Source organism: Salvelinus fontinalis, chromosome 12, assembly GCF_029448725.1.
Source record: "Salvelinus fontinalis isolate EN_2023a chromosome 12, ASM2944872v1, whole genome shotgun sequence".
Taxonomy (NCBI): Eukaryota; Metazoa; Chordata; class Actinopteri; order Salmoniformes; family Salmonidae; genus Salvelinus; species Salvelinus fontinalis.
The window spans coordinates 3407499-3425771 of NC_074676.1; the positions used below are offsets into that span (position 1 = coordinate 3407499).

General features: G+C 42.7%; 1 protein-coding gene across 3 annotated transcripts in view; it reads right to left on the reverse strand.

The window, feature by feature from the left end:
• LOC129866638 (transmembrane and coiled-coil domain protein 3-like) overlaps positions 1–18273 on the reverse strand; it is a 47532-nt gene that overhangs the window by 12066 nt on the left and 17193 nt on the right. For all 3 annotated transcript variants that reach the window (XM_055939406.1, XM_055939405.1, XM_055939407.1), the window contains one exon: positions 4074–4274. In XM_055939406.1, coding sequence (XP_055795381.1) covers positions 4074–4226 — 153 coding nt within the window. In that variant the 5' untranslated portion in view covers positions 4227–4274. The remainder of the gene's footprint in view (positions 1–4073; positions 4275–18273) is intronic.

The window sequence follows — 18273 nt, forward strand, 5'->3', positions numbered from 1 at the left end:
TGAGAAATAAGATTATCTGGTCTGATGAAACCAAGATTGAACTATTTGGCTTGAATGTCAAGTGTAACGTCTGAAGAAAATCTGGTGGTGGCAGCATCATGCTGTGGGGATGTTTTTCAGCGGCATGACTGGGAGACTAGTCAGGATCAAGGGAAAGATGAACGAAGCAAAGGACAGAGAGATAATTGATGAAAACCTGCTCCAGAGTGCTCAGGACCTCAGACTGGGGCGAAGGTTCACCTTCCAACAGGACAACGACCCTAAGCACATAGCCAAGATAACACAGGAGTGGCTTCGGGAAGTCTCTGATTGTCCTTGAGTGGCCCAGCCAGAGCCGGGACTTGAAACTGATCTCTGGAGAGACCTGAAAATAGCTGTGCAGCGACACTCCCCATCCAACCTGACAGAGCATGAGAGCATCTACAGAGAAGAATGGTAGGAACTCCCAAATACAGGTGTGCCAAGGTTGTAGCGTCATACACAAAAAGACTCAAGGCTGTAATCGCTACTAAAGGTGCTTCAACAATGTTCTGAGTAAAGGGTCTGAATAATTATGTAAATGTAATATTTCAGTTTTTTATTTTATTTTTATAAATCAACGTAACATATTCATGTAAGAAATGGTCTGACATCAAACTCTTGGTTCAGACCTTTAGGAGACATGTTGGATCAATTGTGAGTCCAATACAATTATTTAATCAGTGATTGATTATCAGTATCTCCCCGCTCCTAGGAGCCTTAACATGTTCGATACCAATGTATCTCAGAGAGCTGATGTGAAGAGCCTCTATGAAATGCGCAACCACAGGCTTTTTCTGATCAAGAGTCCTGATTTTACTCCTGTGTTCTGCATCCGGTGAAACATTTGATCTCCATACAGTTCTATGTTTTCAAAAATAGAACCTGTTATGAACAGAGTGTGTTTCAAAAAAGTGTGTTGTTCAGAAGAAGTGCAAAGGATAATTCAGATATTGCACATGTGCAATTGTAACAGTTTAACTTTATGGCGTCCCCTCGCCCCGACCCGGGCGCGAACCAGGGACCCTCTGCACACATCAACAACAGTCACCCACGAAGCATCGTTACCCATCGCTCCACAAAAGCCGTGGCCCTTGCAGAGCAAGGGGAACCACTACTTCAAGGTCTCAAAGCGAATGACGTAACCGATTGAAAAGCTATTAGCGCGCACCACCGCTAACTAGCTAGCCATTTCACATCCATTACACACTTCAGAGTAGGACTCCGCTAACGGAAATATGCAAATACATGCTAGAACGCGCCAATAGGCTCTGGCTAGCTCGTGCTTGGCTCTGCCCACCTCTTGCTTGTTCTGTCCACTATGACTCATTTACTCCCATTCAGTGTATGTGAGCGGAGCGTGCCCAATTTGACTGGAGCGTTGAGCGACATTCCCAAAGACTGGAGCGTCGGCCTTCCCGCCCGCTCCAACTTCGCTCCAGTAGCGCTCACTTCACAAGCTCAGGGTATGCCTGCCCCAGCAGGCATGCTTTAGCTACTGTCATGGAGTTAGCTAAATATTTTCATAAAGAAACTGGTAAAAACACACAAAGATGAGGACCAAGAGCAAGAGAGTGAGTGTGGTGATGCAGTGTCCCAAAAGTATGATGGTGTAGTTACTACTCGCACATGCTAAAAGAAAGGAACGAGGTGAGTAGATAACTAAGTATGTCATTGTAGCAAAGTATTTATAAACAAAAAATCAGATCTCTTAAAAGTTTCATTCATTTTCGTTCTATTATCTACACGATAGGCCATCATTGGTTTTGGCCCAATAGGCCTGGCGTATTCCCACATTCAAGAAGCGTTCCGTTTTGATTGGGGTATTTTTTGCCTAAAAACCTGACCAACAGGAATTGTGATGAAAGAAATAAAAGCTGAAATAAATAATTATCTTTTCTATTATTCTGACATTTCACATTCTTAAAATAAAGTGGTGATCCTAACTGACCTAAGACAGGGGATTTTTACCAGGATGAAATGTCAGGAATTGTGAAAAACTGAGTTTAAATGTATTTGGCTAAGGTGTATGTAAACTTCCGACTTCAACTGTAAATCATTTTTCATTTTCATTTGTATTTAATTATAAGTAAGTCACAATTGAATTATAAGTATGTGCAATTTATAAACTTTAATGATTTAATACAACGAAATGTTGTTTAAATGTTGAGCTATGTCCCTACCAGCCTATTGTGTCGCACTCACAAATCTTTCACAATGTACTTTGCAGGCTATAGCCTTGAAATAATTTAAATAATATACTTTTCATTCAAACCAATATGGTTTGGTTTCAATATCTTTAAAAAATTGTAGGTCCAGGTTGTCACAAAAATAGATGGGTGTTAATAAAATTGTGATTTTAATTAATGGAGCAAATTTGGAGCGGGAGCAGTGCCAGGCTGTGGTCTATTTGGGTTAGTTATATAAATCTTTGATAATACCGTTTGTCTATTTTGAGACGCTGTAACCAGTATACACTTCTTCAAAATACTAAATTAATCTAAGACAACTAAAGAAATGTCAAAAAATATATATAATTGCCGAAGCGATCTTAGTTACGCAATTTTACATTTAACTAAGATGTTTGGTGCAGTATTTCTCAATGAAAAAATGTGCATGAAAACGGGTCGTCTCTCGTTGAATGACAACAAAGACTTTATTGAAGAATCCCTACTGTTGACCAATCATCGACGAAGGGTCGTAGACTTCAGCTACCGACTTAGGCTTGCTCTGAGAAGAAAATGTGTGTGCCCGAACATCCAAAACTTAACACTTACTGAAGAAGTCTAAAACGAAGAAAAACGTCACAAAATGTTGTCATAATATATACACAAACTCTTTCCCGAACTGTTTCGGCTGGGAAGCATGCGGACGCCTTAACTTCTTTGAGGTAGGGGGCAGTATTTTCACGTCCGGATGAAAAGCGTGCCCAGAGTAAACTGCCTGCTACTCAGGCCGAGATGGTAGGATATGCATATTATTAGTGGATGTGGATAGAAAACACTGAGAGAAAATCCAACCAGGAAGTGGGTTGTAGGTTTTCAAGTCTTTGCCTATCCAATATACAGTGGAAATTTGGTCCGATTGCACTTCCTAAGGCTTCCACTAGATGTCAACAGTCTTTAGAACCTTGTTTGATGCTTCTACTGTGAAGGGGGAGAGACTAAGAGCTGATTCAATCAGGTGTCTGGCAGAATGCCATGAGCTCAGTCAGGCGCACACGTGAGAGCTAGCTGCGTTCCTTTTCCTTTCTAAAGACAAAGGAATTGTCCGGTTGAAACATTATTGAAGATTTATGTTAAAAACATCCTAAAGATTGATTCTATACATCGTTCGACATGTTTCTACGAACTGTAATATAACTTTTTAGACTTTTCGCCTGGACTAAGTGCCTGCACCTCATGAATTTGGATTTGTGAACTAAACGCGCGAACAAAAAGGAAGTATTTGGACATAAACTATGGACTTTTTCGAACAAAACAAACATTTATTGTGGAACTGGGATTCCTGGGAGTGCATTCTGATGAAGATCATCAAAGGTAAGTGAATATTTATAATGCTATTTCTGACTCTGTTGACTCCACAACATGGCGGGTATCTGTATGGCTTGTTTTGGTCTCTGAGCGCTGTACTCAGATTATTGCATGGTGTGCTTTTTCCATAAAGCTTTTTTGAAATCTGACACAGCGGTTGCATTAAGGAGAAGTATATCTTTAAACCTGATGAAAATTTGTTTTGGATCGAAACGTTGTCAATAAAGCATTAATTGGGAGCATAAATGGGCCTTCTTGTTCTTTACCATGTTCCTTACAGTCCACAGAAATGATTATTTAAAATTTTAACCCAAACCTGCTAGGCACACAAACACGTTGTATAATGGCATGGTATAATGGCAAGCGATTGCATCTAGGATACTTATGCCAGGAACCCTCTTGCGGCCCACTCCCCACAAGATTTTCCAATCGGCCTTTGGATTTGAACCAGCATCCCACCTTACTGTTGCTGGCCCATCACTCTAAACTCTAGGAGATCTTTATAACTATTAAACAACTAACCCTGAGGATCTTCTGCTGCAAGCTGTTGAGTCCAGGGGGCAGGGAGCGGTAGGAGGAGTCTAGGCTGCGGTGGGAGGAGTCGAGGTAGCGTTGGGAGTCTGGGATGCCGCTAAGGTCCAGATCCAGGTTGTTCTCCGAGCTGCCGTGATGCATCGACTCCGGAATGTTCCGGGAGTTCCCTTCGCCACTGCTCCATTCCGCCTGCCGGAGACAACCACAGAACCTTCAGTCAGACAGACACAAGGCTATACAAATTCATCTTTATTTATCCATTATATAGAGACAATTGAAGTTGTTATTTTTTCCTGTCACAGTACCCGGCCCCACCACACAATGGAAGTGTTTGGATTAAGGTACATAAGTAGATTAAGGTACATAAGTATACTTTACATAAGGGTTTATAAACTAATCCACAGAGAGCTGCAGAGGGCTGGCAACAATCTCAGACAATATTACAATGTAACATTCAATCCCCTAACTGACGAGACATTTTCCAAATGCCACTGGAAAGTACAACCTTATCTATATTGACACAGGCTATTTCAAATATATGTTCCAAATACCTATTTTTCTGGTGCTGTATTGTGTGTATGTGTGTGTTGCTCGGTCATTACCTTTGACCTAGATGTACACGCTGCAGTTCTCATAATCATAACACACAATATGGCCGTCATATTTGTTGGACGCTACAGGGCAAACAAATTAGAATCTGGGTCCCAAAATATAACAGGTGCCAAATAAGGGTTTTACACACACACACACACACACACCTTGTTCTTCTATCCCTATGGGCACCTAAAATTGATTTCTACCTTAACCCTTACCTTAACCTATAACCCTAAACCTAACTCCTAAACCTAACCACTAACCCCTTACCCTAATTGTAACCCTAACCCCTGAGCTTAAAAAAGCCGTTGTCATCGTGGGGACGTGGGAAATGTCCCCACATGGGGTAATTTTCCTTGGCCTTTGGGGATTTTGGGGTCCCCACAAAGATGGAGGAACAAAACCCCCATCCTTCGGTATTGATACAGTGTTATTATTTTCCTATGGAATCAGCACATTGTTATCACGCTGACCCTGTAAGACTAGTAATAGTGTTTTTAGATAAGTAAAAGGGTGGTACTAATCAGATATTTACCTACCAGGCTGTTGGGCTATGGTAGGGACTAGAATCTACACCACAACTGACTGGAAACAACCATTGGGGTCAGGGTTTTTGTTTTTGCCAGTTTTTTCAGTCTCTTGTTCATATGGCTTTCACTAAACTACAGTATCATGTCCCCCGCAGAGTTGAAGTGAACCATCTTGGCAAAACCTTGTGTGAGAATATTAAGTATGTGAGAAGTTCATCATTACGAGAAAAGAGAATAACTCACACTTCCGAAGTCATAGTGTTAACCATTTATTTACTGACTGAATATCAAAGCCATGTGAGACAAAAAGGCTTAAACTATCTATTTATATAATTACTGAAGCATACAAGGAAAGACAAAAAAAAGACATAAAACTACTTCAGAATGCTGTAGCCTAATCCTTGATCACACACACACACACACACACTTTCAGCTCAGTGCTTCCTCTTTTCATTCCCATCACTGTCAGTATCCGTATTTTGGTATTTTGTAAAACTGTGTATCAAGCTCTTGGTTATAGCACCAAAGTTGCTGACAACCTTATCTTTCTCTTCATACATCATTTATACTACCACACGGGTTAGGTGTGTTTCGCAAGAACACAACAGAAGCCTACTCCTGCTTGGTTTTTGAAACGGCAACATTTTAGTCACTTTGTCTCTCACTAACTTACTATCTTACCCTCGGTTACACTCAACTTGTCACAACTAGGCTTCTCTTTTTTGTGATCAAGTTTTTATAACTTTCTTTTGGTGACAAGACAACAAAAAACACAAACCAACGGACATGACACAAATACACATTTATCCCCACCACCCACAGAACCTGTTTACTTAAGCACATATCTTAAAGTAATGATTTCATCCTGCCAAGTGTTGTAGTCCATATGTTAATATTCTCTGAGTTTGCAACATGCAATCGCGAGATTGAGAGTTCAAGTTGAGCTATGTCCATAAATAAATACATTTCTGATGTGGCAGTGTGTGTGGAGCTTGCCATCGTAAGGCAACCATTCTCTCGTCTGCTGTTGGGCCGGCAAAGCCAACTCTTTCTCTACCTGCATGTTAAGTTCAGTGACGAGTCATCATTAAGCAGAAGCACATTAGGCAGACATGGGATGGGTTTAGACAAAATGCCTGATCGTGATGAAGCCACAGAATGCCTCAAGGAGAAAACCTCTGGGCACTTCCAGACCATATGAATACATGTGCCAAGAGTACTCTGGGGGCAGAGCATACAGAAATATGTTCATCTGGAAAGTTTTTGGGAGTTGCAGAACTCATGGGCAAAATTAAAGTGGGTAATTTGGGTTTCTTGATGAAAATGTGATACTGGACCAGAAAGTACTGCAGTTAATATCCACTGCTGGTATATCTTTGTTCCATGTTGAACAGATTGGTAATGTTGGTTTGAGTAGGAATATATAAATATATCATTTGGAGACTATGCCCTTACTTACCCTTGCTGCCAGTATTTTGTGTATAGTATGAGATACTAGATTTGAACCCCGGGCTTCTCCATAAGCACGAAGAGCCGAACAAAGTGCAAAGGAAAGAAAAAATGAGGAACCAGGCCGATCGTATTTATTTTTTAAGTCTTGGAACGCACGTAAGCTACAACTGTCCACAATGTCAGACACCATCTACGTACAGTAGTGCTTTGCTGGTGAAACTATCAGTGATTTATTTAGAATTCAAGACACACTTAACCAGCATGGCTACCACAGCATTCTGCAACGATACGCCATCCCGTCTGGTTTGCACTTAGTGGGACTATCATTTGTTTTCAACTGGACAATGACCCAACACAACTCCAGGCTGTGTAAGGGCTATTTAACCAAGGAGGAGAGTGATGGGAGGAGAGTGATGGAGTGCTGCATCAGCTGACCTGGCCTCCACAATCACAATCACCAATCTGCTTCCCAATTATCATTGTGCCCCTTGCTTTTTTTCTGAATGAATACTTTAAAGTGTTTGTTGTTGACCCTGTGGACATCTTTCAGTAGGATATGTATCTCTTGTCTGAGAGCTATATCAACATTTTTCAGACAGGACAAATATAGACAGCTCGTCCTTTTGTGTGAAGTATTGAGCCTGTGTGCGTTAAAAGCAAGCATATTGAGATGAGTCATTTTTCAGGTTACATGTTTTTATTGCAGGTGAATGGACATCTATAAGAAATAACCTCCAAATGATTTTACTGACTGTATTTAGACTATAGCAAGGTCCTGACCCATTCCCTAAGACATACAAAGACAGACACATATTCCCAGTAACCCTACCCAAGAAAATCCCAAGTGATCGAGCCGGACACAAAATGGATCTACAACCCGGTCCACTGGGAGTGGGGACGCAAGCTCATCCCCCACCAATCCTGAAAAAAAGAGAACCAAGCTTAAAATAAGAGTAAAAAAATTTGAATATTGATAATAGTCCACCCCCCAAAAGTATAATAATAACAGGCCTGACGATAGAAAAATACGTAGAAAAGAGAAACAAAAAGGGAAAAGAAAAAACTTAGCTTATACCTATATAGTGTACTGTAAATGAATAAGCAAAACAAATAGATCAAGTTATTCAAGACTTTAATTGGTCAATTAAGGCAAACTATACCTGTATAAGTAGGCCTACTCTAAAGAAATTGATGGTGGCTTAGTCTGTGTTAGTGTAGGCCAGGGTTTCCCAAACACATTTTGGTTTTTGCCCTAGCACTACACAGCTTATTCAAATAATCTTTGATCATTTGAATCAGCTGTGTAGTGTTTGGGCAAAAACCAAAACGTGCACCTCTTGGGGTCCCCAGGACCGAGTTTGGGAAACGCTGGTGTAGGCGAAGCCTACACTAACAACGCTAATGAGATTTTTCAAAATAGAAACTGACGCAAACTAGTAAGTAAAACAACACAAAAAAAATAACAAATAAAACAATGCTATTGGTTGCGGATTGAACCAATAGGAGGGCCTGGTGCGTAATCACGCTATAAGCAAACATCGGAGCCATGAAAACAATGACATGCTATTCGGTATAGCTTGCGAACAATATTAGAATAAGTAAGCTGATTGGAGGAAAACACTTTCTACTGCAACAGTCAGAATTAATGGTACAGTTTTATTAGCCCATTTCAGGTCTTATCCCCCTTTGTAGTTGTCCGTTTTGGGATATGGCTTTCCATGCTCGGTTGCAGGTGATTAAAGTAGAATCCCAGGATGCAATGAAGCATTCAGCCTTGGTAATGTCCTGGAAGGTTAGCTGCTCTGATGCCCGAGTCAACTTGATGGTTGCTGGGTAGAGGAGGAAGGCTTGGTAGCCGGCCTCCCGTGCCTTGTTCATCAGTGGGTAGCAGGGCTGGTGTCTGCTCCTGGTTTGCACACGGAAGTCGGGGGCAAAGCGCATACAGCACATACTGTAAGTTCTATGGGAGAACCAGAGAGCAGTGGGAACAATTTGGGGATATACTCTGTGAAGTAGGATATAGCATTGTTCTTTTCAATTCCTTCTTCTAGATTGATTAAAAGAAGGTTCTCTCCTTGCTCAATCTTCCATCTCGAAAAGATTGGATTCTAGAAGTTCAAGCTTGGGTTCTAGGGGTTCAAGTGATTCTCTGCGTTTGGTAATAGTGGCCTCAGATTTTCCCACGAGCTTGGACAAAGAAGCACAGTCATCGCACAGCTCTTTGATGTCTTTCTTGTATTCGTTCAGGCCACATTTCAGCTCGTCCCAGGCGGCCATTGAGGCTCGTGCGAAGTGTTTCTCCAATACAGCTTCGAAAGAATTGGATCAAGTCTCTTTCTCGCACGATTCCACGCTGCGGGCCCTATCGAGCGTTTCTGGGGCACGTGCGTAACGGGGAAGGTTGCGTTTTTGTTGGCTACAACTGGAAGTTAATCAATTAGTGCAAATAGCTTGGTGGTAGTTCAAACTATCATGAATTTGGGAGACAAACGGGTAAAGTAGCCTATGAGGAACTGCTAGGATGCCATCTTTCTCAGATTGCGTCACCTGATGCCTCTCCTGCCTGACGCCACACACTGGGTTTCTGTGTGATACAGCGAGAAAGCGCGTGATGCTATGAACATCATGAAGACTATAACGTACGTCTGCACAGATCCTGGTAGGATGTGGGTTGAACCATTATGGTTTTACAGATACACTGTGAGAACTACTACCTGCAGCTTTTAGTTCTTACGTATGCTCATCTACACGTGCTTTATCTGCCATGCTATCGTAGCATGTGGCTCCTGTGTATGTATAAATACTGTAGAACAAGAGACCGAACAGAACACTCTCTTCACAACCACATCTCTGCCTCCCTCTCTTTCTCCAGCCTCTCTCCCTCTCACTGCGTGTCAAGCTTCCCTAAACAGAGGCCTCATTCTTTGCAGAGAACAACTCATTGTCCAGCCTCCAGCCTCTGCCCAGGACTGTGGTCCAATGTCCCAGCTAATGCATATGGATCCTCTGTCCTGACTCAATCTAAGATGGTGCCCAAATACAACGCTGTATTTTAATCCTTCGGAAACTCAAAATGGTACACTCTGTCAGAGTCCGAGAGAGAAGCCGGTTACATGTCCTCTTTGATGAGAAAGTGCAGAGAAGTGTGTGAGTGTGTGTGTCTGGTCCGATTACCAGTGGTGTTTTTGAGTTCAGGGACAGACACAAAGACCTGTCTGTTTCTGCCCCAGAGTTACCCAGAATGCACGGCATGTTAGTCTGGCTCTGGAACCACTGGAAAATGCTTGAGGCAACAGCTCTTTGATTCTATGCCTTCGGTTTGAGGACAACCCGTTTAGGCTATTTCTGGTTTAGATTGAAGCGTGAAGCTGCATTGCAGTTATAGTACTGAACGGTGCCATGATGTGGAACGTAGAAATATAAATAAATGAAGGGAGAGGTTTGGTGCTCGGATGACTTCTATATTGATGACTCTTGGCTTGCAGCTGGGGCAAAACCCGACATGAGTTGGTGAACTTGGAAAGAATAGTACTCATCAGAAAAACAAAACTAGTAGGCTACATTCACATTTACTGCACACCTGCTCCCTGTCGCGCTATAACTTACACTGCCGTTCATCTCGCGTTTCTACACAAGTGACTCTCAAACTGCTTCTCAATCTATACATCTCTTTGGATGAGAGACTCTTAGAAATGAATTAAAGCTAATAAGAAAGTGCACTGACTGTACTCCCAATCTGCCTTGGAGCTGCTCTCGTTTTCACTTAAGCTTTTTCCTATGGCTGCGCAGAGTTATACTATTGGAGAGGAGGGAAGTTGGGGAGGCGAGTGGAGTTCCCTGGGTGAGGACTTATAGAAGAAAAACTGAGAAGAGAGAGAGATTCTAATAATGTAGGAGACAGCGATGGGCGAGCGATGTAGGGGCCTCACTGGGTCCAGAGTCTTGTGGGCCATTTGCACTGGAGGGATTTAAACCCGTGCTTGGTCTAAAAAGACTCCGACATTTGTGTTTCCATCATGACTGAAACAGGGGGGGGAAATTGCCTGGGGCCGGCCATGCATGGCCCTACTCTAACCAATAGGGTTATCACAATACCAGTATCGCGATACTTGGATATATTGTGGCAAGGAAACAAAACATGAAGCAGACTTATTTACTTGAGAAAAAACAGTATATTGTAGCAAACACACAGCCTTCTGTCACGTGTCACATTTGTTTTTTCCCCCCAAGCTATATCACACAATATCTTACATACAGCAGGTTTTTAAAGGACCATAGAGGTAAGTCTGCTTCGTGTTTTCTTCTTTGCCATGGAAAAGCGAGTATCATGGTATCGTGATACTGGTATCGTTACCAAGATTGAGGACTTTCAGGGGAGGGAGCCTGCCTCAGCTGTAAAGGAGTATCTGCCTGCTCTTCTGTCCACTAGCTAGCAGTCTCTTCTCTAGCACAAGAGGCCCTGCTTCACACAGTGTTTACCAGTCAATTATAGTGATTCACATTGAATCACACACAGTTCAACGAAGGTGAGGTTTCTTAGTTTCAGGTAAGGTTACATCAACCTGCCTGAACAGAACACACACACGCACAAACACACACAAAAACACACAGATACACACTCGCTACAATCTTCAGTTCAGTGTGTCAGTCAGTAGTAGAGATGTCACATCCTGATCTGTTTCACCTGTCCTTGTGCTGGTCTCCACCCCCCTTCAGGTGTCACCCATTTTCCCCATTATCCCCTGGGTACTTATACCCGTGTTCTCTGTGTGTTGCCAGTTCGTCAAGTCAACCAACGTTTTGTCTCAGCTCCTGCTTTTCCCCAGTCTCTCTGTTTCTTGCCCTCCTGGTTTTTGACCCTTGCCTGTCCTGACTCTGAGCCTGTCTGCCTGACTTCTCTGCCTGCCCCTTCCCCTGACCCTGCCTGCCGTCCTGTACCGTTGCCCACTACCCTGAATTATCGACCCCAGCCTGCCTTGACCTGTCGTCCGCCTGCCCCTGTTGCTGTAATAAACATTGGTACTTCAACACAGTCTGCATTTGGGTCTTTCCTGAAACCTGATAGACAAGCCTATGTGCAGACAGGGTGCACTGAGGCCAGACAGGGTGCACTGAGGTCAGGAGAATGTGAGCATGAGCGATGATTGTAATCCGGTGATTGTAATCAAGGCTGCGTCAACCAGACCAAACCCAGCACAACACAACCTTCCTAGCACTCGTCTTGACCGACACACTGAACTGAAGACTGTAGCGTGTCCGTGTGTGTTTTTTGTGTCATTTTAACTCGAATAGAAAAACAACAAAACTGGATGTTTTAAGTCCACAACAATGCTTTCACCACATCAGGGACCACTTTTGAGGTCTGGGGAAAAACAGCAAGTCAAGTCCATTGACAGACGACTTGTTCGGCTATGTTCAGGGCCAGTATAGCACTAGACGATATTGCTGTAATATCTCGGGCTACAATGAATCCCTTCTTGGATCAATGATCTGAGTTATAATCCAATTTCATGCAATAACAAACCTTTCGCTCATATGCACACAACAATGGAGCATTGAGAGGGGCCAGTTATACTGCTGTCACAATTGGCTATTTGCTTCGTTTTGATGCACAGAATCTGTCTGAATTTAATTCAAACTTGCAGTTCATAATTCATATGCTTTTCCCAACCCTACACCTTCAAAACATGTGTTTTAAGGACTAAGTTATTGAGTTGAGCGGCATAACAATTCTTGACTCTGTCGATTGAACCAGCCAATTGAGCAGAGGGCGTAATAAATATTGAGTTACGGAACAAATATTGAGTAATGCAAAAAGAATGTTGTGAATAAGCCATATACTAGGGGTGTGGTAACATATTGAGCCGTGTGATAAATATTGAGTAGTGTGTGGTTCGACGCTGACTGTGATGAGTAGTCTAGACGGCGAAGAATTAGGGACGCTGCACAAGTGAATCCATTGCTCCTCCCCAGCGGGATGATTCAGTAAAACACACACACACGAAGCTGTCATCTCTCAGAGACACACACACAGACAGACAGACAGACAGACACACACACACACACACACACAGGGGTGAGAGAGAGGAAGGATCCTGTGGTGCTTTATTGGTATTCCTTCCAGGCAGCTGGCCAGTGCTGATCCACATGGAGACAGACACACCACACTCCCATCGCCGCTAGAGCCATCCTGCTAGTCTCAGTGGAAGACGAGAGAAGGAGAGAGGCGAGAAACAGACACATACACACTCCCCCACCAGAGACAGAGCCATCCCGCTGGCGAGAGGGAGAGAAAGACAGAACAAGAGAGAGGAGACAGAAAGATGGGCTAGCCTCCTCAGCACAGGGTGCAGCGAGCAAGCAGCGGAACGAGAGAGGGGCAATTTCATGGTTTCAACGGAATGATGCCGAGACAGATTTTTTTCCCTTTAAAATATATGACAAACAAAAAAACATTGATTGCAAAGTTAAACAAACCATACTTAAAAACAAACAACTCTATGCACAAGGACTACTTTCAAAAATGTCCACATTTTTTTTTAACAAAAACATATGCTTGATGTGTTGATGTTAAATTATGTAATAGAAGGAAATTAAAATCTCCCGCTGTTTTTTTATGTGAACAAAATGTTCTAAAACTCGTTCACAAAAAAAAAAAATCTAAATGTAGTCATACTGCATCCGTGCTGTATCTGTGACCCTTCATCCCCCGTCCCCTCTCTTTCCCACTCTTCCTCATCTGCATCCCACAGCTGTTCTTTCCAGTGCCATACTCATTACAAAACACCTTGTGTAGAGGTCAAACATGAATAACTAACACCACAAAATAAAAAGAGCAAAACTGCCCTTGTGTAGTTATTTACCAGTGTGCAACACACAATTAGACTAACTAAGGGATGCAGAGAAAGAGGGAGACGACAGTTGAAATGTAGAAGTTTCCTAACATCTAATGACAGACTCATTCTGAATAACTTAAGCCCTTTTCCCAGAGTGGAATTTTATTTAGGCTAGTTAAATACGCCGCTGCTATCTCTAATAGACTCAATTAAAGTCAAACACTTTTTAAAAAAGGGGTGAGTGCCACTTCAAAGTTTAAACGCTCTACTCTAAATGTGTATCATCCTCTGTTTCCAAACTGTCTATGTCAAATTCGAATATGAGTGAAATACTAATTCCACGTCTTTAAAAAAAAAGTTGGAAAAAGGTGCAGGAGTGCTGCATTGAGACAGCAGAAAATGAAGAGTCAGAATATAGGCTAGGCCTAGACTAGTCTTGCCATACTTCCACAATCACGTCGTTGTCACGCCTCCCTTGGAAGTCTGGAGAATTTTGTAGTACAAAAATGGATTGTCCACTCACACCCAGCGGCAAGATTTTGATTGGGTGTTACATTTCAAGAACCATCTAGCTCATCTCGAAATAACAGAGAAATGCTGCAAACATTCTAAAATGTGCTTGTTTTGTTGATATTTTTAGTCCTCAAGCACTGTTGTTCCTACGGCACTAAACAGATCTGTGGCTTCCCCACCTGACCCGCATTGCATAGATAAATAAATATTTAAAACGGAGACCCGTCCCGAATTGACCCGAGGACAGTCAGACCTGTTCCGAATTGACCCGAGGACAGTCAGACCTGTTCCGAAAAGGACTGTGGAAAACAAACCCGTGTTGGTTCGGATCCGAGAAACCGTTCAGATCTAAAAGAAAGAAACCTCTAACTGGGCTCTGCCAGCGCCATCAATCAACAAGTGATATTGGCCAAATGATCCACAGTTACGTGTCCTTAAAAACTACCTATAACAAACTACAACAAAAATGATTTGTTGTGTAGAATGTTAAAAAAAAAAGTTGATTGTTTTATTGGTTTTTACTTAAAACAATAGTTGTCAGAGATTTGAGCAATAAATGCATCAGGGCATGCATATAGGCCTAAACAAAACACTTTTTGTATTGGCCATTTAAAGAACTGGTTTAGATTATGAAATAGGCCAAGCAAATTTTCCCCCAACATCGTACTGGGTTTTACAATCATTTACAAAAAGACTTAGACATCCATTTACATTTTTTTTTTTTTAATAAAACGACAGTAAAGATCTTTAAAAAGAACTTGCATTGTTTTGTGTTGGTGGTTGTCGTAACTTCAGACTCTCTAGCGGTTGGAGGACAAAATCCCCTGGAGCTCAAAATTTAAATGGACTGGAAAATAACGGTACGTTTTGCGACAAGATACACCCTTCTAGCTAGCTGACCACCAATTTTCATTACAATTTATGAAAGTTAAGTTAGGTTATGAGAGTTTGAAAAAAGGTTATGAGAGTTTGAAAAAAGGTAATATATACACATTTTGTGGGACACAGCTGTTTCCCCTGACGAGAGGGAGGGTTCAGAGCTCCAATCATCGATGGGGCCTCCCAATCAGCTGCTTAGAATCCAGGAAGCTATTTCCTGAAATACACACATACAAACCCACAGCACAGAACCTGGGGAACGTAACACGCCCACCCCAAAACACGACCACAACAACAAAAAACACGCATCCCCAGTTACTAAACCCGTGATAGAGCATCGGCGATCAATTTCGCCAAACTCTTCACATAGTGAATCTGTATATTGTATCCTTGTACAATCAGAGTCCACCGCATAAGGCGGCGGTTCTGATTGCACATTTGCTTTAAAAACACTAAAGGATTATGGTCCGTGAAGACCAGTACAGGCAAGGTACTGGCGCCCACATATACCTCAAAAAACTGTAAAGCTAGCAATAAAGCCCACATATCTTGTTCAATGGTGGAGTACCTTGACTGAAACGAGTTGAACTTATGGGAGAAGAAACTGACGGGCCGATCCACTCCCTCTTCATCTTCATGCAAGAGAACCGCACCCACCCCCACTATACTAGCGTCTACCTCCAACTTAAAAGGTTTGTCAAATTTGGTGGCGGCAAGCACTGGGGCACTACAAAGCAGCGCTTGGTGGACTCAAAAGCATAGTTACATTCCTGGCACCACTTAAATGGTACTTTTGGACTAAGCAGAGATGTAAGGGGAGCTACTAGCATTCTTACAGAACGTACGATAGTACCCTACCATCCCCAGGAATCTGCGCAACTGGCGGCGAGTCGTGGGAGCAGAAAAAGCAACAATTGCTTCCACTTTGCCAGTTCCTGGGCGCACTTGACCTCGTCCCACCAGCTTCCCTAAGTAAGTCACAGTAGCCTTCCCAAACTCACACTTGGCCAAATTGAGGGTTAAATAAACATTTTCCAACCGCTGAAACACACCTTTCAATGTGGCTAGATTAGACCAAGTAGAAGAATGAATCACCACATCGTCAAGGTAAACAGTGCAATTTGGCACAACCGCGAGCACAATGTTAGCTAGAAGCTGAAAAGTAGCAGGTGCATTACACATTCCAAAGGGCATCACAGTGTATTGTACGAAGTTATCAGGAACAACGAAGCCCGAGATGTCAGAAACTCGAGAGGTCAGAGGCACCTGCCAATAACCTTTTAGCAAATCTAACTTACTAACGTAAGCAGCAGAGCCAATTCTATCAATGCAGTCATCTAAGCGAGGTAGAGGAAAATAATCTGACTTTGTAACGGCATTTACGCGACGATAGTCCGTACATAAGCGGGACGTACCGTCAGGCTTAGGAACGAGAATACACGGGGAACTCCAGGAGCTGTTATTGAGTTTTACCATGTCATTCAGTAATAAATAAGCTACCTCACTTTTCATTACCTCCCTTTTCTTAGCATTAACCCGGTACGGATGCTGACGTATAGGAGCAGTGTTCCCCACATCCACGTCATGTTCCAAGATGGACGTGCGACTTGGAACATCCTGAAACACATTGAGAAAACTATTTATCAATAGGATAAGATCATTAGTTTGATCGTTATCCAAATGTTCCTTTTGAGAAGGTAACTTTTTCAGCATCTGCGAATTACATAAACATTTACATTGCTGTAACTCCAACCCGTCCTCCTTATCCTCCTCTATGTCCCAGCCAGGCTTCAGCACCACCGCAGCCACACTACGATCTGGGTTCTTTATCACATAATTGGTCGCATAATCGCATAATGTAACTTCATGCGGTTTTTGAGACGAGGAGACAGACTTTTGGGCTAACACACATGCGGCGTGCAGTCTCTCCCGTATCTTACTGACATAATCCAACACATTTTTAGGGGTGCTACTGGGTTTAGGAGATAGGATATGCTCCTTCAAAACTTGATACGATGATACGGACTGGAGACCTGATGGGAAATACACAGTGTCTTTAACATATTTGAGAACTGTTTTGACATAAAGTTGGTTCCCTGATCAGTTTGGATTACTTTAGGGAGTCCAAACGTAGAGAAGAACTTCACTAGTGCCTTCACCACAGTCTTAGCCGTTATAGTACGGAGAGGGATAGCCTCTGGGTATCGAGTAGCACTGCACATTATTGTTAGTAAGAACTGGTTACCTGACCTGGTTTTCGGCAACGGACCTACACAATCGATTATCACTCGCTCAAACGGTTCCCCCACAACAGGAATCAGGCAGAGCGGCGCGCGAGGAACTGTTTGATTCACTTTCCCAGTGAGTTGACATACATGACATGTTTTACAAAATTGGACAACGTCAGACTTCAAACCTGGTCAGAAAAAATGTCGAAGGACTCGGTTATAAGTCTTTTTGATCCCCAAATGTCCGGACCACGCCTGGTCATGGGTGAGTGACAGCACCTGCTGTCGGAACGGTTTAGGAACAACCACTTGACACACTTCACTCCAGTCACTAACTGTGTTATGAGCTGGCCATTTACGCATCAAAACTCCTGCTTCCATAAAGTAGGCGGTCTTCCTAGTTTTGGCTTCCTCAGTGAAAATTACCGAAGCAAAACACTTGCGAAGACTGGTGTCTCCCTTTTGACATTCAATCACCTTCTCGGGGGTGACAGACAAAAGAATGCCATGTGATTAGGGCAAGATTTCGCTTTCCCCTGCCTTAGTTTTTACAGGGGTAAAAACTGTCGGCCTTGCAGAAGGAATACTCGGTGCATTGTATTCTACCTCAACATTCTCAAAAATGCAACTAGACAAATCAACCACATCTCCCAGCTTGCGAGATTGTGCCCTTGTTAACACACAAGCAGGAAAAACATGGGAAAATGCTTGAACCAATTTATCATCTGCAGTTTTGATTTCTCAGGTTGTCTACTACTTATAATACAGGAGTGACGTTACCACCAGCGATATCATTCCCTAGTAGCAATGTGACTCCTTTTACTGGCAGTGTAGACACTACACCAACACGGAAACGTCCTGATACCAAGTCTGACACTAAGTGGACCCAGTGTAATGGTACAGGTACGTTTTTTTGTCTCTATAACCTGTAATATGACACGCGAGCCACAATACGTTTCAAGTGACCAGGGTAAAGCACCAGTAACGATTACTGACTGTGCCGCCCCGGTGTCTTGTAAGATTGGCATGGGCTTTTGATCAACTTGTTCTTCAGTTAAGGAAACTCTATCGGCAGTGATAAACGGACCACAGATAGGATCCGGTTTCCCAAATGCTGAATCAATAACTCGGTCCAACGGACGAGCCAAAGACTGGA